General features: G+C 47.4%; 1 protein-coding gene across 4 annotated transcripts in view; it reads left to right on the top strand.

Moving 5' to 3' along the window:
* Window positions 1–20,920, top strand: part of LOC140735233 (glucagon-like peptide 1 receptor) — a 43,628-nt gene that overhangs the window by 13,638 nt on the left and 9,070 nt on the right. For 3 of the 4 annotated variants that reach the window (XM_073060057.1, XM_073060056.1, XM_073060055.1), the window contains 8 exons: window positions 3,540–3,664; window positions 5,508–5,614; window positions 7,291–7,444; window positions 10,200–10,359; window positions 10,822–10,882; window positions 15,734–15,803; window positions 17,033–17,121; window positions 18,148–18,286. In XM_073060057.1, the coding sequence (XP_072916158.1) occupies window positions 3,540–3,664; window positions 5,508–5,614; window positions 7,291–7,444; window positions 10,200–10,359; window positions 10,822–10,882; window positions 15,734–15,803; window positions 17,033–17,121; window positions 18,148–18,286 (905 nt within the window). The remainder of the gene's footprint in view (window positions 1–3,539; window positions 3,665–5,507; window positions 5,615–7,290; window positions 7,445–10,199; window positions 10,360–10,821; window positions 10,883–15,733; window positions 15,804–17,032; window positions 17,122–18,147; window positions 18,287–20,920) is intronic. The other variant, XM_073060054.1, reaches the window with a different exon arrangement.

The following is a 20,920-nucleotide window of genomic DNA, read 5'->3' as shown; positions in this document are numbered from 1 at the left end:
GCAAGCCAATTCTGGATCCACAAAGCAATGTCCCCTTGGATCCCATGCCTCCTTACTTTCTCAATAAGCCTTGCATGGGGTACCTTATCAAATACCTTGCCGAAATCCATATACAGTACATCTACTGCTCTACCTTCATCAATGTGTTTAGTTACATCTTCAAATAATTCAATCTGGCTTGTAAGGCATGGCTTGTCTTTGACAAAGCCATGCTGACTATTCCTAATCATATTATGCCTCTCCAAATGTTCATAAATCCTGCCTCTCAGGATCTTCTCCATCAACTTACCAACCACTGAATTATTACTCACTGGTCTATAATTTCCTGGGCTATCTCTACTCCCTTCCTTGAATAATGGAACAACATCTGCAACCCTCCAATCCTCCAGAACCTCTCCTGTCCCCACTGATGATAAAAAGATCATCGCCAGAGGTTCAGCAATCTCCTCCCTTGCCTCCCACAGTAGCCTGGGGTACATCTCGTCTGGTCCTGGAGGCTTATCCAAATTGATGCTTTCCAAAAGCTTCAGCACATCCTCTTTCTTAATGTCTATATGCTCAAGCTTTTCAATCTGCTGTAAACCATCCCTACAATCACCAAGATCTTTTTCCATAGTGAATACTGAAGCAAAGTACTCATTAAGTACCTCTGCTATCTCCTCTGGTTCCATACACACTATTCTGCTGTCACACTTGATTAGTCCTATTTTCTCATGTCTTATCCTCTTGCTCTTCACATACTTGTAGAATGCCTTGGGGTTTTCCTTAATCCTGATCACCAAGGCCTTCTCGTGGCCCCTTCTGGCTCTCCTAATTTCATTCTTAAGCTTCTTCTTGCTAGCATTATAATCTTCTAGCTCTCTATCATTACCTAGCTTTTTGAACTTTTTAAAAGTTTTTCTTTTCTTCTTGACTAGATTTTCAGCAGCCTTTGTGCACCACGGTTCCTGTATCCTACCATCCTTTCCCCGTCTCATTGGAACGTACCTGTGCAGAACACCACGCAAATATCCCCTGAACATTTGCCACATTTCTGCTGTACATTTCCCTGAGAACATCTGTTTCCAATTTATGTTTCCCAGTTCGTGCCTGATAGCTTCATATTTCCCCTTTCTCCAGTTAAACGTTTCCCTAACTTGTCTGTTCCTATCCTTCTCCAATGCTATGGTAAAGGAGATAGAATTGTGATCACTGTCTCCAAAATGCTCTCCCACTGAGAGACCTGACCAGGTTCATTTCCCAAAACCAGGTCAAGTCCAGCTTCTCCTCTTGTAGACTTAGCTACACATTTTATCAAGGCACCTTGCTGAACACACCTAACAAACTCCACCCCATCTAAACCCCTTGCTCTAGGGAGATGTCAATCGATATTTGGGAAATTAAAATCTCCCACCACAACAACCCTGTTATTATTATAGCTTTCCAGAATCTGTCTCCCTATCTGCTCCTCGATGTCCCTGTTACCATTGGGTGGTCTATAAAAAACATCCAGTAGAGTTATTGACCCCTTCCTGTTCCTAACTTACACCCACAGAGACCCAGTAGACAATCCCTCCATGACTTCCTCCTTTTCTGCAACTGTGACACTATCTCTGATCAGCAGTGCTAAGCCCCCACCTCTTGCCTCCCTCCCTGTCCTTTGTGAAACATCTAAAGCCTGGCACTCGAAGTAACCATTCCTGCCCCTGAGCAAGTCTCTGTAATGGCCACATCATATCTCCAAGTACTGATCCACGCTCTAAGCTCATCCGCTTTGTTCATGATGCTTTTTGCATTAAAGTAGACACAACTCAAACCATCAGTCTGAGTGTGTCCCTTCTCTATCACCTGCCTATCCCCCCTCTTGCACTGTCTCCAAGCTTTCTCTATTTGTGAGCCAACCGCCCCTTCCCCAGTCTCTTCAGTTCGGTTCCTATCCCCCAACAATTTTAGTTTAAACTCTCCCCAACATCCTTTGCAACCCTCCCTGCAGGATATTGGTCCCCCTCGGATTCAAGTGCAACCCGTCCTTTTTGTACAGATCACGTCTGCCCCAAAAGAGTCCCAATGATCCAGAAATCTGAATCCCTGCCCTGCTCCAATCCCTTAGTCACGCATTTATCGTCCACCTCACTCTATTCCTATACTCACTGTTGTGTGGCACAGGCAGTAATCCCAAGATTACTACCTTTGAGGTCCTGCTTCTCAACTTCCTTCCTAACTCCCTGTAGTCTGTTTTCATAATCTCTTCCCTTTTCCTACCTATGTCATTGGTACCAATATGTACCACGACCTCTGGCTGTTCTCCCTCCCACCGCAGGATATCTTGGACGCAATCAGAAACATCCTGGACCCTGGCACCTGGGAGGCAAACTACCATCTGAGTTTCTTTCCTGCGTCCACAGAATCGCCTGTCTGACCCCCTAACTATAGAGTCCCCTATCACTACTGCCATCCTCTTCCTTTCCCTACCCTTCTGAGCCACAGGGCCAGACTCTGTGCCAGAGGCACGGCCACTGTCACTTCCCCCAGGTAGGCTGTCCCCCCCAACAGTACTCAAACAGGTATGTGCTATATATTTCACCTTAGTCGGGGATTGAGTTCAAGAGCCATGAGGCAAAGCTGCAGCTCTATAAAACCCTGGTTTAACCACATTTGGAATATTGTGTTCCGTTCTGGTCACCTCATTACAGGAAATTGGTGGAGGCTTAATCATAGGTATAGAGTGAGTAGAGGAAAGGAGTAGAAATTGAAGGGGTGCAGAGGAAATTTACCAAGATGCTGCCTGGATATGAGAGACATGTCTTCTGAGGAGAGGTTGAGCAAGCTAGGACTTTTCTTTTTGGAGCAAAGGAGGATAAGAGGTGACTTGATAGAGGTGTACAAGATAAGTGCTATAGATCGAGTGGACAGCCAGAGACCTTTTCCAGGGTGGTAATGGCTAATCCGAGGGGGCATAATTTTAAGGTGCTTGGATGAATGTATAGGGAATGTCGGAGGTAGGCTTATTTACACAGAGAGTGGAGAGTACATGAAGCACTCTGCCAGGAGTGGTGGGTACATGAAGCACTCTGCCAGGAGTGGTGGGTACATGAAGCACTCTGCCAGGAGTGGTGGGTACATGAAGCACTCTGCCAGGAATGGAGGGTACATGAAGCACTCTGCCAGGAGTGGAGGGTACATGAAGCACTCTGCCAGGAGTGGAGGGTACATGAAGCACTCTGCCAGGAGTGGTGGGTACATGAAGCACTCTGCCAGGAGTGGTGGGTACATGAAGCACTCTGCCAGGAATGGAGGTCGAGGCAGACACATTCACAGCATTTAGATAGGCATATGGATGATTAAAAAACTAGAGAGCTATGTAGGAGGGAAGGGTTAGATTGATCTTAGTGTAGGTTAAATGGTCAGCACAATATTGTGGGCTGAAGGGCCTGTACTGTACTGTAACATTCTATGTTGTGTTGGGTAGTACAACCCTGAGACCACAGTGACACGTTCACTGTAATGGGTTGCTGATGGAGGGTGGGTTCCCTGTTTAAAGGTTTTCTGCTCTGTCCCAGTGGGTAACGGCTCCGCCTTCAGGTACTGTATGGAGGACGGCTCTTGGCTGAATGACAACGTGACCAATCAGCCCTGGGTGGACCATTCAGAGTGCGACGAAGATGACGTGTTTCTCCGGCAACAGGTGAGCCAGTCAGTCCCTGGTGGGGGTCGGCCTGGGGTGGTGGGGCAGGATATTAGAGTATCTGTCCCTATCTGGGCTTATCCCATTTGCCAGCATTTAGCTCATAGACCATCGAACCAAAGCAGGATTTCCCAGAGACAACCATTTTAATTCCTATCCACTTTCCACTTCACCACAATGAGGCCACTCTGGGTGGAGGAGCAACACCTCATATTCCGTCTAAGTAGCCTCCAACCAGATGGCATGTACATCGATTTCTCTAATTTCTGGAAATTTCCCCCTCTTCTTTACCCTTCTTTAATCCCCCACTCTAGCCTCTTAACTCTTCTCCTCACCTGCCCATCACCTCCCCCTGGTGTCTCTCCTCCTTCCCTTTCTCTCATGGTTTTCTCTCCTCTCCTAACAAATTCCTCCTTCTTCTTTCCACCAATCATCTCCCTCTTATTCTCATACCTTCCTCCTTCCTTTCCAGTCCTGATGAAGGGTCTCGGCCCAAAAAGTCAAGTTTTATTCATTTGCATAGATGCTGGCTGTCCTGGACCGGAGACTGGGTGTGATGGATGTCCTGGACCGGGGGCCTGGGTGTGATGGATGTGCTGGACCGGGGGCTGGGTGTGATGGATGTCCTGGACCGGGGGCTGGGTGTGATGGATGTGCTGGACCGGAGGCTGGGTGTGATGGATGTGCTGGACCGGGGGCTGGGTGTGATGGATGTGCTGGACCGGGGGCTGGGTGTGATGGATGTGCTGGACCGGAGACTGGGTGTGATGGATGTGCTGGACCGGGGGCTGGGTGTGATGGATGTCCTGGACCGGAGGCTGGGTGTGATGGATGTCCTGGACCGGGGACTGGGTGTGATGGATGTGCTGGACCGGAGGCTGGGTGTGATGGATGTCCTGGACCGGGGGCTGGGTGTGATGGATGTCCTGGACCGGAGACTGGGTGTGATGGATGTCCTGGACCAGTGTTCTGCTTTTGAATCCCTCAGGTGGTCTGAGTGTCCAAGTGTCGTTTAAATATCATAACTGTACCCATATCTACCGCTTCCTCTGACAGCTCATTCCATCTACCAACCACCCTCTGCATGAGAAAATTGCCCTCAGGCCCTCTCTCTCCAACAACCTGGGCCCTCCAGTTCTAGGCTGCCCAGCCCTGGGAAGGACACTGTGGTCATCACTTTACCTTGGCCCCTCATGATTTAAGGATCAAAGAGCAACTTTATTCACTATACACATGGATTAGGAATTTGCTGAGGTGTGTTGGTCAGTGTGTGGCACGCAGCAAAAAACAAGATTCAACAATTATGAGGAGTGAAGTTATTAATTAAAGTCAAATATGGAATAAAATGTGCATAAAAGAATCATTTATGTACCTCTATAAAGTTACTTCACTCCAAGGAAAACAGTCCTGGCCTATCCATTCTCTCCCTATAATACAAGCTCTCTGGTCCTTGGAAATAGGGAGGGAGGGAGGGAGGCGGAGAGAGGAGAAGAGAGGGGGAGACAGAGAGTGAGAGAAAGAGAGAGGTATTATTATCATGTCTCTGGAGTGAGGGAGAGAGAGAGAGAGAGATATGTGGATGGGAAGTGTGTTTGGGTGATTTATTGAACTGGAGGCTGGGCTGATGTGTGCTGGACAAGGGCTCCACACTTAATGTTACGGGGGCTGCATTGGGTGGGGAGAGCTTGCCCGGGGCTCCAAGGGAGTTTGTTTGCCTGGGGCTCCAGGTTGAAATGGTGGGGGTGGTATTTTGTGTGTGTGTGTGTGTGTGTGGGGGGGGGTTTGGGCACTGGGTTTAAGGTTGGATCCTGCCATTCCCTCCCCTGTCTCTGCCCCGCTGCAGGTGTTGAAACGCCAGGTCCTGAACTCCTTCCGCTGGGTTTACACGGCTGGTTACTCCCTGAGCCTCCTCGCCCTCCTCGCTGCCAGTCTCATTCTCGTCTCCTTCAGGTAGGCCTGGCCTGCGCCCCCCCACCCACTGGAACCTGGTCTCTGGCTTTGCCCCTACTTGTGGTGTCGCTGACCCCTCCGGGGTCAACCCTCTCCTGTAAGGAGTTTGTACGTTCTCCCTGTGATCACACAGCTCTCCTCCAGTGCTCCAGTTTCCTCCCACAGTCCAAAGACACACAGTTTAGAAGGTTAAGTGATCGTTGTAAATTGTCCTGTGATTAGGCCAGGGTTAAATTAGGGATTGGAAGGGCCTAATCTGCACTGTATCTCTAAATAAATGAACAGGTAGATAGATAGAATGGCACCATGTACAACCCTGAGATTCACTTTCTTGTGGGCATTCACAGTAAATACAAGAAACACAATAGAATCAGTGGCAGACAGGACAGACAAACAACCAATGTGCAAAGGATGACAAACTGTGCAAATACAAAAAGAAAGAGGAAAATAATAATAATAAGAAGAAAATAAATATTGAGATCATGAGCAGAAGTGGCCTTAACGGTGAGCCCGTGCCTTGTGGGAACAGTTCAATGATGGGTTCAAAGGTCCAATTTAATGTCAGAAATGTATACATATACATCCTGAAATGCTTTTTCTTCACAAACATCCACGAAAACAGAGAAGTGCCCCAAAGAATGAACAACAGTTAAACATAAGAACCCTGAAGTCCCCCCCAGCTCCCTCCCTCTGGCAGCAAGCAACCATCCCCCTTCCCCCCACCGGCAAAAAAAGCAGCATCAGCACTCCCACCGAGCGCAAGTGTGAGCAAAGCAACAGCAAAGTGGGACTTGCAGTTACCCCAAAGACTTCCCGTTTCACCCGGCATTCAACATACCGCAGATTCTCTCTCTCCCTAATGAGGGAGAGGGGGGTGTCTCCATTTTCCCAGCGAGCAGGGAGACATAACGAACAGCTTGCTGGCTTACAATGTTAAAGGTCCGTTACGTCGCTTTTCTCGAGCTCTGTGCCTGAAGATCGCTAAGATCCCAGATCTCCAGGCACACAGCGGATATCCCGACTCCCCTGACGACACACAGGTCTCCTGCTGTGACACTGACCCTCAACCCTAGGGTGGGTGAAGTTGAGTGATGTTATCCCCTTGGGTTCAAGAGCCTGATGGTTGAGGGGTAAGAACTGTTCCTGAACCTGGTGGTGTGGGGTCTTCAGGCTCCTTTACCTCCTTCCTGATGGCAGCAGTGAGACAAGAGTATGGCCTGGGTGGTGGGGTCCTTAATGATGGATGCTGCTTTCCTGTGACAACGTTTCATGTAGATGTGCTCAATGATTGGGAGGGCTTTACCTGTGATGGACTGGCCATATCCACTAGTTTTTGTAAGATTTTCCATTCAAGGGCATTGTTGTTTCCATACCAGGCTGTGATGCAGCCAGTCAATACTCTCTCCACCACACATCTATAGAAGTTTGTCAGAGTTTTAGATGTCAAGCTGAATCTCCGCAAACTCCTAAGGAAGTAGAGGCGCGCCGAGCTTTCTCTGCAATGGCACTTACGTGCTGGGCCCAGGACAGGTCCTCTGAAACAGGATCTCACCCACCCACCTGCTGTTCACCGTTCAGCTGGGTGAGGGCCGCAGCCCTGGGGTAAGCGTGCTGTGGAGTCCAGGATGAGGGGCTGGGGTTTGGGCCATCGCTCTCACCTGCTCCTCCCGCCACAGGAGGCTGCGCTGCACCAGGAACCACATCCACCTGAACCTGTTTGCTGCCTTCAGCCTGCGGGCTGTCGCCGTCCTCATCAAAGACTCCTTCAGCGACCGGCTGCAGTCGGCCAGCGCCACGCCTCTGGAGCCGTGGCTCGGGGCACCTCTCTCCGTGAGTCCGGGGGCTGGCTGTGTGTGGGTGGGGGTGATCGGGTTGCGGTGCTGTGGTTGGGGGTTTGGGGTTCGAGGTTGTTTAAGGTACAGGTAGGTTTGAGGTTGTTCCTCGGATGGAGGGGAGGTAGAGGGGTTTGGGGTGGTATCAGGAAATGAGGGATTGTCTGTGCAATAAAAGGGGGTGAGTTTCAGTCACATACTGTATAAATCAAATGGTACTTATGGAGTGCTTAGAAATGTTATACTTCGGGTACATTGAGGACTCTGAGGGTAGAGCAACACAGAAAATTTTGTAGGAACTCAGCAGGCCAGGCGGCCTCTATGAAAAATGATTAAACAGTCAACATTTCAGGCCAAGACCCTTCTTCAGGATGCAGGCTATTTTAGACCTGGCATTGTGTAATGAGAGATTGCAATAGAGGGGCCTTTGGTGTAGATGAAATGTAGAGAATCAGTCACGTGTAATGCCACCGTCAGAGATCGTGACATTTGTTGTTTCACCACAGCAGTGCTTGGCCATACATAAAAATAAGAACAACTATAATTTACAACAATAAAAATACTATATTAAAACAATTAAATTTAATAAACAGTGCAAAAAGAGAGCAAAAAAAGTATGGTAGTGTTCATAGGTTCATTGTCCATTCAGAAATATGATGGTGGAGGGGAAGAAGCTGTTCTTGAAATGTTGAGTGTGTGTCTTCAGGCTCCTGTACCAACTCCCTGATGGTAGCACTGAGAAGAGGGCATGTCCTGGCTGATGGGGTCCTTAATGGTGGATGTGGCCTTTTTGAGGCATCACCTTTAGAAGATATCCTGGACGCTGGCGAGGCCAGTGCCCGTGATGAAGTTGTTTTGTACGTTGGGTCTGTTAAGGAAGTAGAGAGGGTGGGGGCTATTTTAGAACTGGCATTGTGTGAAGAGAAAATGGTGATTGAAGTAGAGGGGACTTTGGTGAAAATCACAATATCATAGTTTATCTAAAGAGATATTAATTTGGAACCAGAGCCTTCATTCTGAATTAAACACATATTAAAGGCACAAGTCTTTTTTATATACTTTATATACATCTGCAGCTTGCTGCCACCCACACTGGACCCCCTACAATTTGCCTACTGACACAACCGATCAATAAACAATACAATAGCCACTGCTCTACACACCATTCTTGCATATCTGCAGGAGGATGCTTATGTGAGAATGCTGTTCTTGGACGACAGTTCAGCATTCAACACCATAGTTCCCTCCAGGCTCGACAAGAAGCTCGGAAACCTCGGCCTTGACCCTGCCTTGTGTAGCTGGATAAGAGTGGGTTTCCTCACCTCTGCCCCTCTGACCCTCAACACAGATGCCCCTCAGAGCTGTGTACTAAGCCCCCTCCTTTACCCTCTGTACACCCATGACTGTGTCGCCAACCACAGCTCCAATCTGCTAATTAAATTTGCTGACGACATTACACTGATTGGCCTTTTCTCAAATAATAATGAGGCAGCCTATAGAGAGGAAGTCATCACCCTGACACAGTGGTGTCAAGAAAACAACCTCTTCCTCAATGTTGCAAAAACAAAGGAGCTGGTTGTGGACTACAGGAGGAATGGAGACAGGCTAACCCCTATTGACATCAATGGATCTGGGGTTGAGATGGTGAACAGCTTTAAATTCCTCAGCATAAACATCACCGAGGATCTCACGTGGTCTGTACATATCGTCTGTGTGGTGAAAAAGGCACAACAGCGCCTCGTTCACCTCAGATGGTTGAAGAAGTTTGGTATGGGCACCCAAATCCCAAGAACTTTCTATCGGGGCACAACTGGCTCTGACTGGCTGCATCACTGCCTGGTATGGGAACTGTACTTCCCTCAATCGCAGGACTCTGCAGAGAGTGGTGTGGACAGCCCAGTGCATCTGTAGATGTGAACTTCTCACTATTCAGGACATTTACAAAGACAGCTGTGTAAAAAGGGCCCAAAGGATCATTGGAGACCTGAGTCACCCCAACCACAAACTGCTTTAGCTGCTAACATCCGAGAAACAGTTCCGTAATATAAAAGCCAGGACCAACAGACTCCGGGACAGCTTCTTCCACCAGGCCATCAGACTGATTAATTCATGCTGACACAACTGTATTTCTATGTTATATTGACTATCCTGTTGTACATAATATTTATTAAATTACCATAATTGCACATTTGAACGGAGACGTAATGTAAAGATTTTTACTCATGTATTTGAAAGATGTAATAAATTCAATTCAATACCTCTCAGGGTGTGGGCAATCCTTATTTGCTCTTGGGAAGATGGTGGTGAGTTACCTTGAACTGCAGAGCTGCTGGGAAGGGATGTCTATGGGTTTCAGTAGGTCAGGCAGCATCTATGAAGGGGAGTAAACAGTCAGTGTTTTGGGTCAAGAGCCTTCATCAAGATCAGGATTTTGTCAAGAGTCCTGAGGGTCTCAGCCTGAAACGTTGAATCGTCTCCATAACCTGCTGAGTTCCTCCAGCATTTTGCATGTGTTGCTCTTTGTGTCTGGCTGTTGTTGCAAACGATGCATTTCACTGTGTTTCAATGCACACGTGATAAGTAAAGGTATCCTAATCTTAAATCTGTCAGGATCCAAAGGGAGCGGGTAATCGTCAGGATTGTTACCATGATTGGGAGAGGATGGGGAAGGGAATGAAATGGGTTACATTCCTGGCAGGCGAGTACAGAGTCCCTGGGCTATAACAATTCTGCCGTTGTGCTGTTGATTCCAGCAGCTGCTGGCGTGCCGTGCTGCACAGGTCTTTCTCCACTACTCTGTGGTGTGTACCTATCACTGGCTGCTGGTCGAGGGCCTCTTCCTCTACGTCCTCCTCGAGGTGTTGGTCTTCTCAGAGCAGAAGAGTTTCCGCGCCTACCTGCTGATCGGTTGGGGTACGTTGACTGACGGTAACGGTCTGTGTCACTGGAGGGTCATAGGTGGGGGTTTGTGTAAGACAGCAGGACTGCAGACTCCCCAAGGAATGTGCATTATCCAGGGGTGGGGCCGATCACTCAGCCACACAAGGTTACCCGCCATATCTTCACACTCCTGCTTTTGGGATCTTGATCTCAAAACAGTAACCTCACTGGCTGTGGAACCATGTAAGGTCTAGATGGAGTGGACGTGGTGCGGATGTTTCCTACAGTGGGGAGTCCAGGACCACAGATTGCAAGCATCTTCCTTTAGGGCTGAGATGAGGAGGGATTTCTTCACCCAGAGGGTGATGGGTCTGTGGAACTTTCTCCCTGTGAGCAGCTGTGGGAGTGGATGGACAGTGTGGTCACACCTTGTCCGAGGCAGACAACGCAAATGGTGAGTGGACTACTTTGATAATTCCTGTTCTCTTCTTGCAGGTATTCCACTGGGATTCATCTTGCCCTGGATCGCAATCAAATATGTACTGGAAAACTCGGGGTAAGTTGGTACAGGCTCTCACACTGAGTTCACTGGCACGCCTCGAACCCCGTGACAGCTGAGAAACAGCAAACCATTCAGCCCTCCGTGCATATGCTACCCTTCAGTGAGATTGGGGTTCACAGGTTCAAAGTAAACTTATTATCGAAGTACATTGTCACCATATAAAGCCCTGAGATTCCTTTTCTTGAAGGCATGCACAGTAAATACAAGAAGCACAATGCAATGAATGAAGGACTGGCTGGGCAAACAACCAAGGTGCAAAAGACAACTGTGCAAAAACCAAAAGAAAATAAACAAATAAACAAATGAGCAGTAAATATCGAGAACATGAGATGAAGAGTGGTTGAAAGTGAGTCCATAGGTTGTGGGAACAGTTCAGTGATGGGATTACAGGAAGGATATTAATAAGGTTGAAAGAGTGCAGAGAAGGTTTACAAGGATGTTGCCGGGACTTGAAAAACTGAGTTACAGAGAAAGGTTGAATAGGTTAGGACTTTATTCCCTGAAGCGTAGAAGAATGAGGGGAGATTTGATAGAGGTATATAAAATTATGATGGGTATAGATAGAGTGAATGCAAGCAGGCTTTTTCCACTGAGGCTAGGAGAGAAAAAAAACAGAGGCCATGGGTTAAGGGTGAAGGGGGAATAGTTGAAAGGGAACATGGGGGGGGCTTCTTCACACAGAGAGTGGTGGGAGTGTGGAATGAGCTGCCAGATGAAGTGGTAAATGCGGGCTCACTTTTAACATTTAAGAAAAACTTGGACAGGTACATGGATGAGAGGTGTATGGAGGGATATGGTCCAGGTACAGGTCAGTGGGACTAGGCAGAAAAATGGTTGCACAGCCAAGAAGGGCCAAAAGGCCTGTTTCTGTGCTGTAATGTTCTATGGGTGAGTGAAGTTATCTATGCTGGTTCAAGCACGTGATGGTTGAGGGTTAATAACTGTTCCTAAATCTGGTGGTGCAGGTCCTGAGGTTCCTCGACCTCCTTCCTGATGGTAGCATGATTCCCTGGGGAGCCTCTCCAAATCCATCCATTCCCTTGGTATCTAAAACTACACCAATCCCCATCTGGTAGGGAAGTCCAGAGGTTCATTTCCCACACTGAAGAAATTCTCTTCATCTCTGTCCTGTCAATAGACAATAGGTGCAGAAGTAGACCATTTGGCCCTTCGAGCCTGCACTGCCATTTTGAGATCATGGCTGATCAATTCCTATCAATACCCGGTTCCTGCCTTGTCCCCATATCCCTTGATTCCCCTATCCATAAGATACCTATCTGGCTCCTTCTTGAAAGCATCCAGAGAATTGGCCTCCACTACCTTCCGAGGCAGTGCATTCCAGACCCCCACAACTCTCTGGGAGAAGAAGTTTTTCCTTAACTCTGTCCTAAATGACCTACCCCTTATTCTCAAACCATGCCCTCTGGTACTGGACTCTCCCAGCATCTGGAACATATTTCCTACCTCTATCTTGTCCAATCCCTTAATAATCTTATATGTTTCAATCAGATCCCCTCTCAATCTCCTTAATTCCAGCATGTACAAGCCCAGTCTCTCTAACCTCTCTGCATAAGACAGTCCAGACATCCCAGGAATTAACCTCGTGAATCTATGCTGCACTTCCTCTACTGCCAGGATGTCCTTCCTTAACCCTGGAGACCAAAACTGTACACAATACTCCAGGTGTGGTCTCACCAGGGCTCTGTACAAATGCAAGAGGATTTCCTTGCTCTTGTACTCAATTCCCTTTGTAATAAAGGCCAACATTCCATTAGCCTTCTTCACTGCCTGCTGCACTTGCTCATTCACCTTCAGTGACTGATGAACAAGGACTCTGAGATCTCTTTGTATTACTCCCTTACCCAACTCTATACCGTTCAGATAATAATCTCCCTTCCTGTTCTTACTCCCAAAGTGGATAACCTCACACTTATTCACATTAAACGCCATCTGCCAAGTATCTGCCCACTCACCCAGCCTATCCAAGTCACCCTGAATTCTCCTAACATCCTCATCACATGTCACACTGCCACCCAGCTTAGTATCATCAGCAAATTTGCTGTTATTTTCTATGCCTTCATCCAAATCGTTAACGTAAATGGTGAACAGCTGTGGTCCCAATACCGAGCCCTGTGGCACCCCACTAGTCACCACCTGCCATTCCGAGAAACACCCATTCACCGCTACCCTTTGCTTTCTATCTGCCAACCAGTTTTCTATCCATGTCAATGCCTTCCCCCCGATGCCCTGAGCTTTGATTTTACCCACCAATCTTCTAAGTGGGACCTTATCAAATGCCTTCTGAAAATCGAGGTACACTACATCCACTGGATCTCCCCCGTCTAACTTCCTGGTTACATCCTCGAAAAACTGTCTGGCCAATGTTGAGATTTCTACCAATGACTTGACAACCCGGCCAGGGGAAGTTCCTGCCCCACACTTACCCTGTCAAGCTCTGTTGGAATTTTATACATTTCAATGAGATGATTTCTCCAGAGAGTCTCCAGAACTATTGTAATCTAATCTGCAGATGCTGGAAATCCAAAGCAACACACACACAATGAGCAGGGGAGGGAGAAACACAAGGTGATGGTTGAAACCGGGAGAGGGAGGGGTGAAGTGAAGAGCTGGGAAGCTGATTAGTGAAAGAGATAAAGGGCTGGAGAAGGGGGAATCTGATAGGAGAGGACAGAAGACCATGGGAGAAAGAGAAGGAGGAGGAACACCAGAGGGAGATGATGGGGAGGTAAGGTGAAGAGCTGAGAGACAGAATGATGAAGGAGCCAGAATTTGAGAAATTGATGTTCATGCCTGCAGGTTGGAGGGTACCCAGACGCAATATAAGGTGTTGCTCCTCCAACCTGAGTGTGGTCAGGAAAGGAGGCCATGGATTGACATATTGGAATGGGAATGGGAAGTGGAATTGAAATGGGGAGCCACTGGGAAATCCTGCTTTCTGTGGCAAACAATGCGAAAGTGCTTAATAAAATGGTCTGCCAATCTACACCGGGTCTCATCAATGTACGGGACACCACACCAGGAGCACCAGATATAGTGTATGACCCCAACAGACTCACAGGTGAAGTGTTGCCTCACCTGAAAGGACTGTTTAGGGCCCTGAATGGTAGTGAGGGAGGAGGTGTGGGGCAGATGTAGCACTTGTTCTGCTTGCAAAGATAAGTACCAGAAGGGAGATCAATGAGGAGGGATGAGAGGACCAGGGAGGAAAAGGAGAAGGGAAGGAAGGGAAAGATGTGCTTAGTGGTGGGATCCCATTGAAGATGGCAGAAGTTACATAGAAATATATTCTGGATGTGGAGACTTGTCGGGATGGTAGATGAGGACATGAGGAACCCTGTCTCTGGTGTGGTAGCAGATGGATGGAGTGAGGGCAGATGTATACAAAATGAAAGAGATTCCGGTGAGAGCAACGTTGATGGTAGAGAAAGGGAAGCCCCTTTCTTTGATGAACGAGGACATCTCAGTTGTTCTGGAATGAAAAGCCTCATCCTGAGAGCAGATGTGGCAGAGATGGAGGAACTGAGAAAAGGGAATTACATTTTTTATAAGTGACAGGGTGGGAAGAGGTGTAGTCAAGATAGCTGTGAGAGTCAGTGGGTTTATAAAATGTATCAATAGATAGTCTCCAGAGATGGAGACAGAGAGGTTGAGAAAGGGGCAAGAGGTGTCAGAAATTGGGCAGGGTGGAAGTTGGGGATGAAGTTGATGAGCTCAGCATGCATGCAGGAAGCAGCAGCAATGCATTTGTTAATGCAGCATAGGAAGAGTTGGGGAGTGATGCCAGTGTAGGCTTGGAACATAGACTGTTCCGTGTAGCCGGCGAAAAGCTAGGACCCACGTGAGTGCCCATGGCTCCAACTTTTGTCTGAAGGGAGGAGCTGAAGGAGAAATTATTTAGAGTGAGGACAAGTTCTGCTAGACAGAGGAGAGTGGTGGTGGAGGGAACTGGTTGTGTCTGGTGTCCAGAAAGAAGCAGACAGCTTTGAGGCCTTCCTGGTGGGGAATGGAGGTGCATAGGGACTGGACATACACAATGAAAATGGGACGATTGGGGCCAGGGAACTATTATAATCGAGCTATCCGACTGATGTAGATATAGAGTGTAGTAACAGATCCTTCTGCCCATCGAGCCCATGCTGCCCATGTGACAAGTTAACCTATGAACCCGAACATTTTAGATGTGGGAGACAGCAGCTGAATTGAACCCAGGTAGCTGGCACTGTACCAGCGTTCAGTGACCACTACACTGCTGCGCTGGCCCTGATTAACAGTTCTCTCTTTAATTATTCATCACACATCAAACCCAGCAGCCCTGCAGTGGACCTGTGAGGCTGTGTTGTGCTCTCCCTATCCTGCTTATTCTTTGCTCGATAGTGAGACCTGCCCACTACCTCAATGAAGTCACACCAGGGCTCTGTATCAATGAAACAAGACATCTGAACTCTGGCTTGTCAGTGTAACATCTTGCAATGCCAGCAATCGGCTCACCGCTGTCTGTGGCCAGCTGGGTGCTCCAGTTCCCTCCCACATTCTGAAGGCGTACGGGTTAGGGTGAGTGAGTTGTGTTGGTGTCAGAAACATGGTGACACTTGCAGTCTGCCCCCCAGCTCATCCTCGGACTGTGTTGGTTGTTGAAGCAAATGACACATTTCACAGTGTCTCAGAGCCCAGTGGTGTTGGCTCTAGTCTCAGCTCTGGCCAACACCCCTGGGCTCTCACTCGCCCAGCCTCAGTCAGCGTGGTTGGCTCCTCTTTGGCTGAACTCTGGGACAGGTGACGTGGATAAAATGGCATCAAATGTACGTTTGCATTTGTGTTCACCAGGTGCTGGAGGCAGAACAAGAACATGTCAATTTGGTGGATTGTTCGGACCCCGCTGCTTCTCGTCATCACTGTGAGTGAGCCTTTGCTTGCTGTCTGTCAATCAGTCCTGCCTCGCTGAGGGGCGAGGGGATGGAGGGAGGTGTAACACCCACTCATGCTGGGACCCTGCTCCAGCCCGCTGACCCTTGGTCCTGAAGATGGCCTCGTCTTCTGCCACGATGAGGCCACTCTCAGGTTGGAGGAGCAACACCTCATATTCCATCTGGGCCTCCTCCAACCTGCTGTATAGATGAACATAGATTTCTCTAACTTTTGATAATTTCTCCTCCCCCCCCACTCCATTTTCACTCCTCATTCTGGCTCCCCTCTCACCCCTTCTCCTCCAACTGGTTAATTTCCTCCACTCTCAGATCTCTCCTTTCTCAGCCCTTTATCTCTTCCAGCTATCATCTCCCAGTCTTTTATCATTCCCCTCATTGCCAACACACCCCTCACCTGGTCTCACCTATCACCTGCCAGTGTGTACTCCTTCCCCTCCCCACTACCTCCTTATTCTGCCGCCTTTCCTCTGCTTTTCCAGTCCTAACAAAGAGTCTCAGCCCAAAATGTCGACTGTTTATTCCTCTCCATAGATGCTGCCTGACCTGCTGAGCTCTCACAGTACTTTGTGTGTGTAGCCACTGAATATCATGTCCTGGTTGGGGGGGGGGGGGGTGTCACAGTAGTGTAGCAGCTAGCATTGTGCTTTATAGTACCAGTGACCCGTTGCTTTCTGGAAAGAGTTTGTACGTCCTGCCCGTGACCGCTGGGTGTTCTCCAGGTGGTTTGGTTTCCTCCCACGGGTTAGGGTTAGTAAGCTGTGGGCATGCTATGTTGGCACAGGAAGCGTGGTGACACTTCTGGGCTGCCCCCAGCACTTCTACGACAGTCGCAGATGCAAATGCCTCATTTCACCGTATGTTTCAATGTACACGTGACAAGTAAAGCTAATCTTTAATAAGATCATTAAAACCAGTGTATTCCAGCTTATGTTGTCAGTATTATTTATTTTTATTATTTTGTCTTTTGCAAATTGCTTGTTGTCCGTCTTTATGCGTGGTTTTTCATAAACTGTTATATTTCTTTATTTTCCTGCAAGAAAATGAATCTCAGGGTAGTAAGCGGTGACATGTTCATACTTTGATAGAATGATTATTTTGACCTTGACCCCTGTCCGCCTCTCCCACCTCAGTCTGATGGGCAGGACTGGTACAGATCTGTGAGGGAATCTCAGTTACTGCATGATCTCTCCATCTCCAGGTGAACTTTGCAATTTTCATCCGGATAATGATTCTGCTCATCTCCAAGATGAGGTCTCCGCAGGTCCAGGACACAGCCTGGAGAAACCGGTAAGACCCTCTTTGTTTCCTTGTGTCGACAGGGTGATGCCAACCAGCAGAAAGTTTTATCAATTCTGACAGGCGATGGAGAAATCGCTTTGTCTTGTAGAGTCGAAGATAATTTATTTGGTATTGTGTTCCTGCCTGTTGAAAAAAGGGTGACCCTGCCGGATGTACTTCACCCAGAGATGGTGCCTGGTGCATCTGGTTGAGCTACTGCCTCACAGCCCAGAGATCCAGGCCAATCCTAAGTTCAGGAACTGACAGTTCTTGAACAGTTTTAAATGATGGCATGAATATTGATTTCTCCTTCCAGTAATTCCCCCCCCCCCTTCCCTCTTTTTCAATTCCCGATTCAGGCCTCTTACCTCTCCTCTTCACCTGCCTATCACCTACCCCCAGTGCCCCTCCAAAATCCATTTCTTCCATGGTCCACTCTCTCTCCTATCAGATTCCTTCTTTTCAGCCCTTTACCTCTTCCACCCATCACTTCCCAGCTTCTCACTTCACACCCCCTCCCTCACCCAACCCCCTGGCTTCACCTATCACCTTTTGGCTAACCTCCTTCCCCTCCCCACCTTCTTATTCTGGCTTCTTCCCCCTTCCTTTCCAGTCCTGATGAAGGGTCTTGCCCTGGAACACCGACTATGTATTCCCCTCTATAGATGCTGCCTGACCTGCTGAGTCCCTCCAGCAATTTCCAGTATCTGCAGAATCTCTTGTGTATTAAGTTTTGAGTGTTGCCTGATTCCACCTTTCATAGCTCTCTGTCTGTGCGGAGTTTGCACGTTCTCCCTGTGACCGCCTGGGGTTCCACCCAAGTTCCAAATACGAGTGAGTTGGTGAGTTGATTGGTTGCTGTAAAATTGTCTCTAGTGTGTAGGTGAGGAGTAGAATCTGAGCCAGCTGGTATAAGCTGGTGTGGACAGTAGGTGAAGGGCCTCTTTCTGTGCTGTTTCTTAATATAACTGTGTAAAGCTGAGTGATATAATTGATGTTGCACTTCTCTGATCTCTACCTGTGTTCATGTTTCAGTCTAACCAAATCAACTCTCATTCTAATCCCTCTCTTGGGCGTCCACGAGGTTCTCTTTGCTTTTGTCACAGATGAGAACGCTAAAGGCACGCTGCGGTACGTCAAACTTTTTGTGGAGCTCTTCTTTGGTTCCATCCAGGTAAGCTACAGATCAGTGGAGTTCCAGACTCCTAACCAAGCAGGGAGAAGCTGATTTGCTCATTGGTCAGAGGATGTTAAGGAGAGATTTATTAGGAAGTGATAAGCAGAGGAGGTGATTTCTGTGGGAGGTCAGTGTGGGGGGGGGGTGAAGTAAGAAGCTGGACGGTTGACAGTGAGAGAGGTGAAGGGTTGGAGAAAAGAGATCTGATAGGAGACGAGAGTGTACCATGGGAGAAGGGGAACGAGGAGAGACTTGAGAGAGAGGCAATTTCTTCTCCCTCCCTCTTTCTCTCTTTTTCCATTCCCCACTCTAGTTCCCCTCTTACCCCTTCTCCTCACCTGCCCATCTCCTCCCTCTGGTTCCCCTCCTCCTTGCCCTTCTCCTCACCTGCTTGTATGTGCCTGTCAGAATAAAAGGTAAAGATACCAAGTGTAGGGAACCCTGGTTTTCTAGATATTGAGACCCTCGTTAAGGGGGAAAAAGAGGTACATAGCAGGTATCAGCAGGAACAAATGAGGTGCCTATGGAGTACAAGAAATACAAAAGAACACTTAAGAAAGGCAAAGGATAAGAGGTGACTTGATAGAGGTGTATAAGATGATGAGGGGCATTGATCATGTGGATAGCCAAAGGCTTTTTCCCAGGGCTGGAATGGTTAACATGAGCGGGCACAGTTTTAATGTGCTTGGGAATAGGTACTGAGGGGATAAAATCAGTAGAAAGACGTGACATAGGATCGAAAGATGTTGAATCCTTGTGGGTTGAGTTAAGAAACTGCAAGGGTAAAAGGACGTTGATGGCAGTTATATACAGGCCTCCCAACAGTGGCTGGGAGGTGGACCACAGGTCACAACAGGAAATAGAAAAGGCGAGTCAAAAGGGCAATGTTATGATAGTCATGGGAGATTTTTGGGAAAATCATATTGGTAATGGATCTCAAGAAAGTGAGTTTGTTGAATGCCTAAGAGATGGCTTTTTAGAGCAGTTTGTCATTGAGCCTACTAAGGGATCAGCAATTCTGGGTTGTGTGTTATGTAATGAACCGGAGGTGCTTAGGGAGCTTAAGGTAAAAGTACCCTTAGGAACCAGTGATCACAATATAATTGTGTTCAACTTGAAATTTAATAGGGAGAAAGTAAAGTCTGATGTAGCAGTATTTCAGTGGAGTAAGGGAAATTACAGTGGTATGAGAGAGGAGTTGGCCAACGTAAATTGGAAGGAGCTGCTGGTAGGGATGACAGCAGAGCAGCAATGACGTGAGTTTCTGGGAAAAATGAGGAAGGTGCAGGACATATGTATTCCAAAAATGAAGAAATACTCAAATGGTAAACAGTACAACTGTGGCTGACAAGGGAAGTCAAAGCTATTGTAAAAGCAAAAGAAAGGGCCTACAACAAAGCAAAAATTAGTGGTAAGATAAAGGATTGGGAAGTTTTTAAAAACCTACCAAGAGCAAATTAAAAAAATCATTAGAAGGGAAAAGAGAAAATATGAAAGCAAGCTAGCAAATAATATCGAAGTGGATAGTAAAGGTTTTTTCAAGTATGTTAAAAATAAAAGAGAAATGAGAATGGATATAGGACCGCTAGAGAATGAGGGATAAATAATAACAGGGGACAAGGAGATGGCTGATGAACTAAATGAGTATTTTGCATCAGTCTTCACTGTGGAAGATTCCAGCAGTATGCCTGATGTTGTAGTTTGTGAAGGAGAGAGGTGGGTGTAGTTACTGTTACAAGAGAGAAGGTGCTCAAAAAGTTGAAAGACCTAAAGGCACATAAGTCATCTGGGCCAGAGGAACTGCACCCTAGGGTTCTAAAAGAGGTAGTGTTAAAGATTGTGGTGGCATTAGAAATGATCTTTCAAAAATCATTGGACTCTGGCATGATGCCAGAGCACTGGAAAATTGCAAATGTTACTCCACTCTTTAAGAAAGGAGGAAGGCAGCAGAAAGGAAATTATAGTCCAGTTAGCCTGACCTCAATGGTTGGGAAGATGTTGTAGTCACTTGTTAAAGATGAGGCGATGGAGTACTTGGTGACACAAGACCAGATAATACAAAGTCAGTGTGGTTTGCTCAAGGGAAAATCCTGCCTGATGAATTTGTTAGAATTCTTTGAGGAGATTACAAGTAGGATAGATAAAGGGGATGTAGTGGATGTTGTATATTTGGACATTCAGAAGGCCTTTGACAAGGTGCCACACAAGGGGCTGCTTACCAAGTTAAGAGCACATGGTTTTACAGGAAAGTTACTAACATGGTGAGAGCATTGGCTGACTGGTAAGAGATAGCGAATGGGAAATAAAAGGATCCTTTTCTGTTTGGTTGCCTCTGACTAGTGGTGTTCTGCAGGGGTCAGTGTTGGGAGTACTTTTTATACTGTATATAAATGATTTAGATGATGGAATAGATGGTTCTGTTGCCAAGTTTGCAGATGATACGATGATTGGTGGAGGGGCAGGTAGTGTTGAGGAAATGGGTAGGATGCAGAAGGACTTAGACAGATTAGGAGAAAGGGCAAGAAAGTGGCAAATGAAATACAATGTTAGAAGATACATGGTCGGGCACTTTGGTTGCAGAAATAAATGTGCGGACTATTTTCTAAATGGGGAGAAAATCCAGGAATCTGA

Source organism: Hemitrygon akajei, chromosome 11 (genome assembly GCF_048418815.1).
Source record: "Hemitrygon akajei chromosome 11, sHemAka1.3, whole genome shotgun sequence".
Taxonomy (NCBI): domain Eukaryota; kingdom Metazoa; phylum Chordata; class Chondrichthyes; order Myliobatiformes; family Dasyatidae; genus Hemitrygon; species Hemitrygon akajei.
Note: the sequence above shows the minus strand (reverse complement) of the source record. Positions and strands in the feature narration are given on the sequence as shown.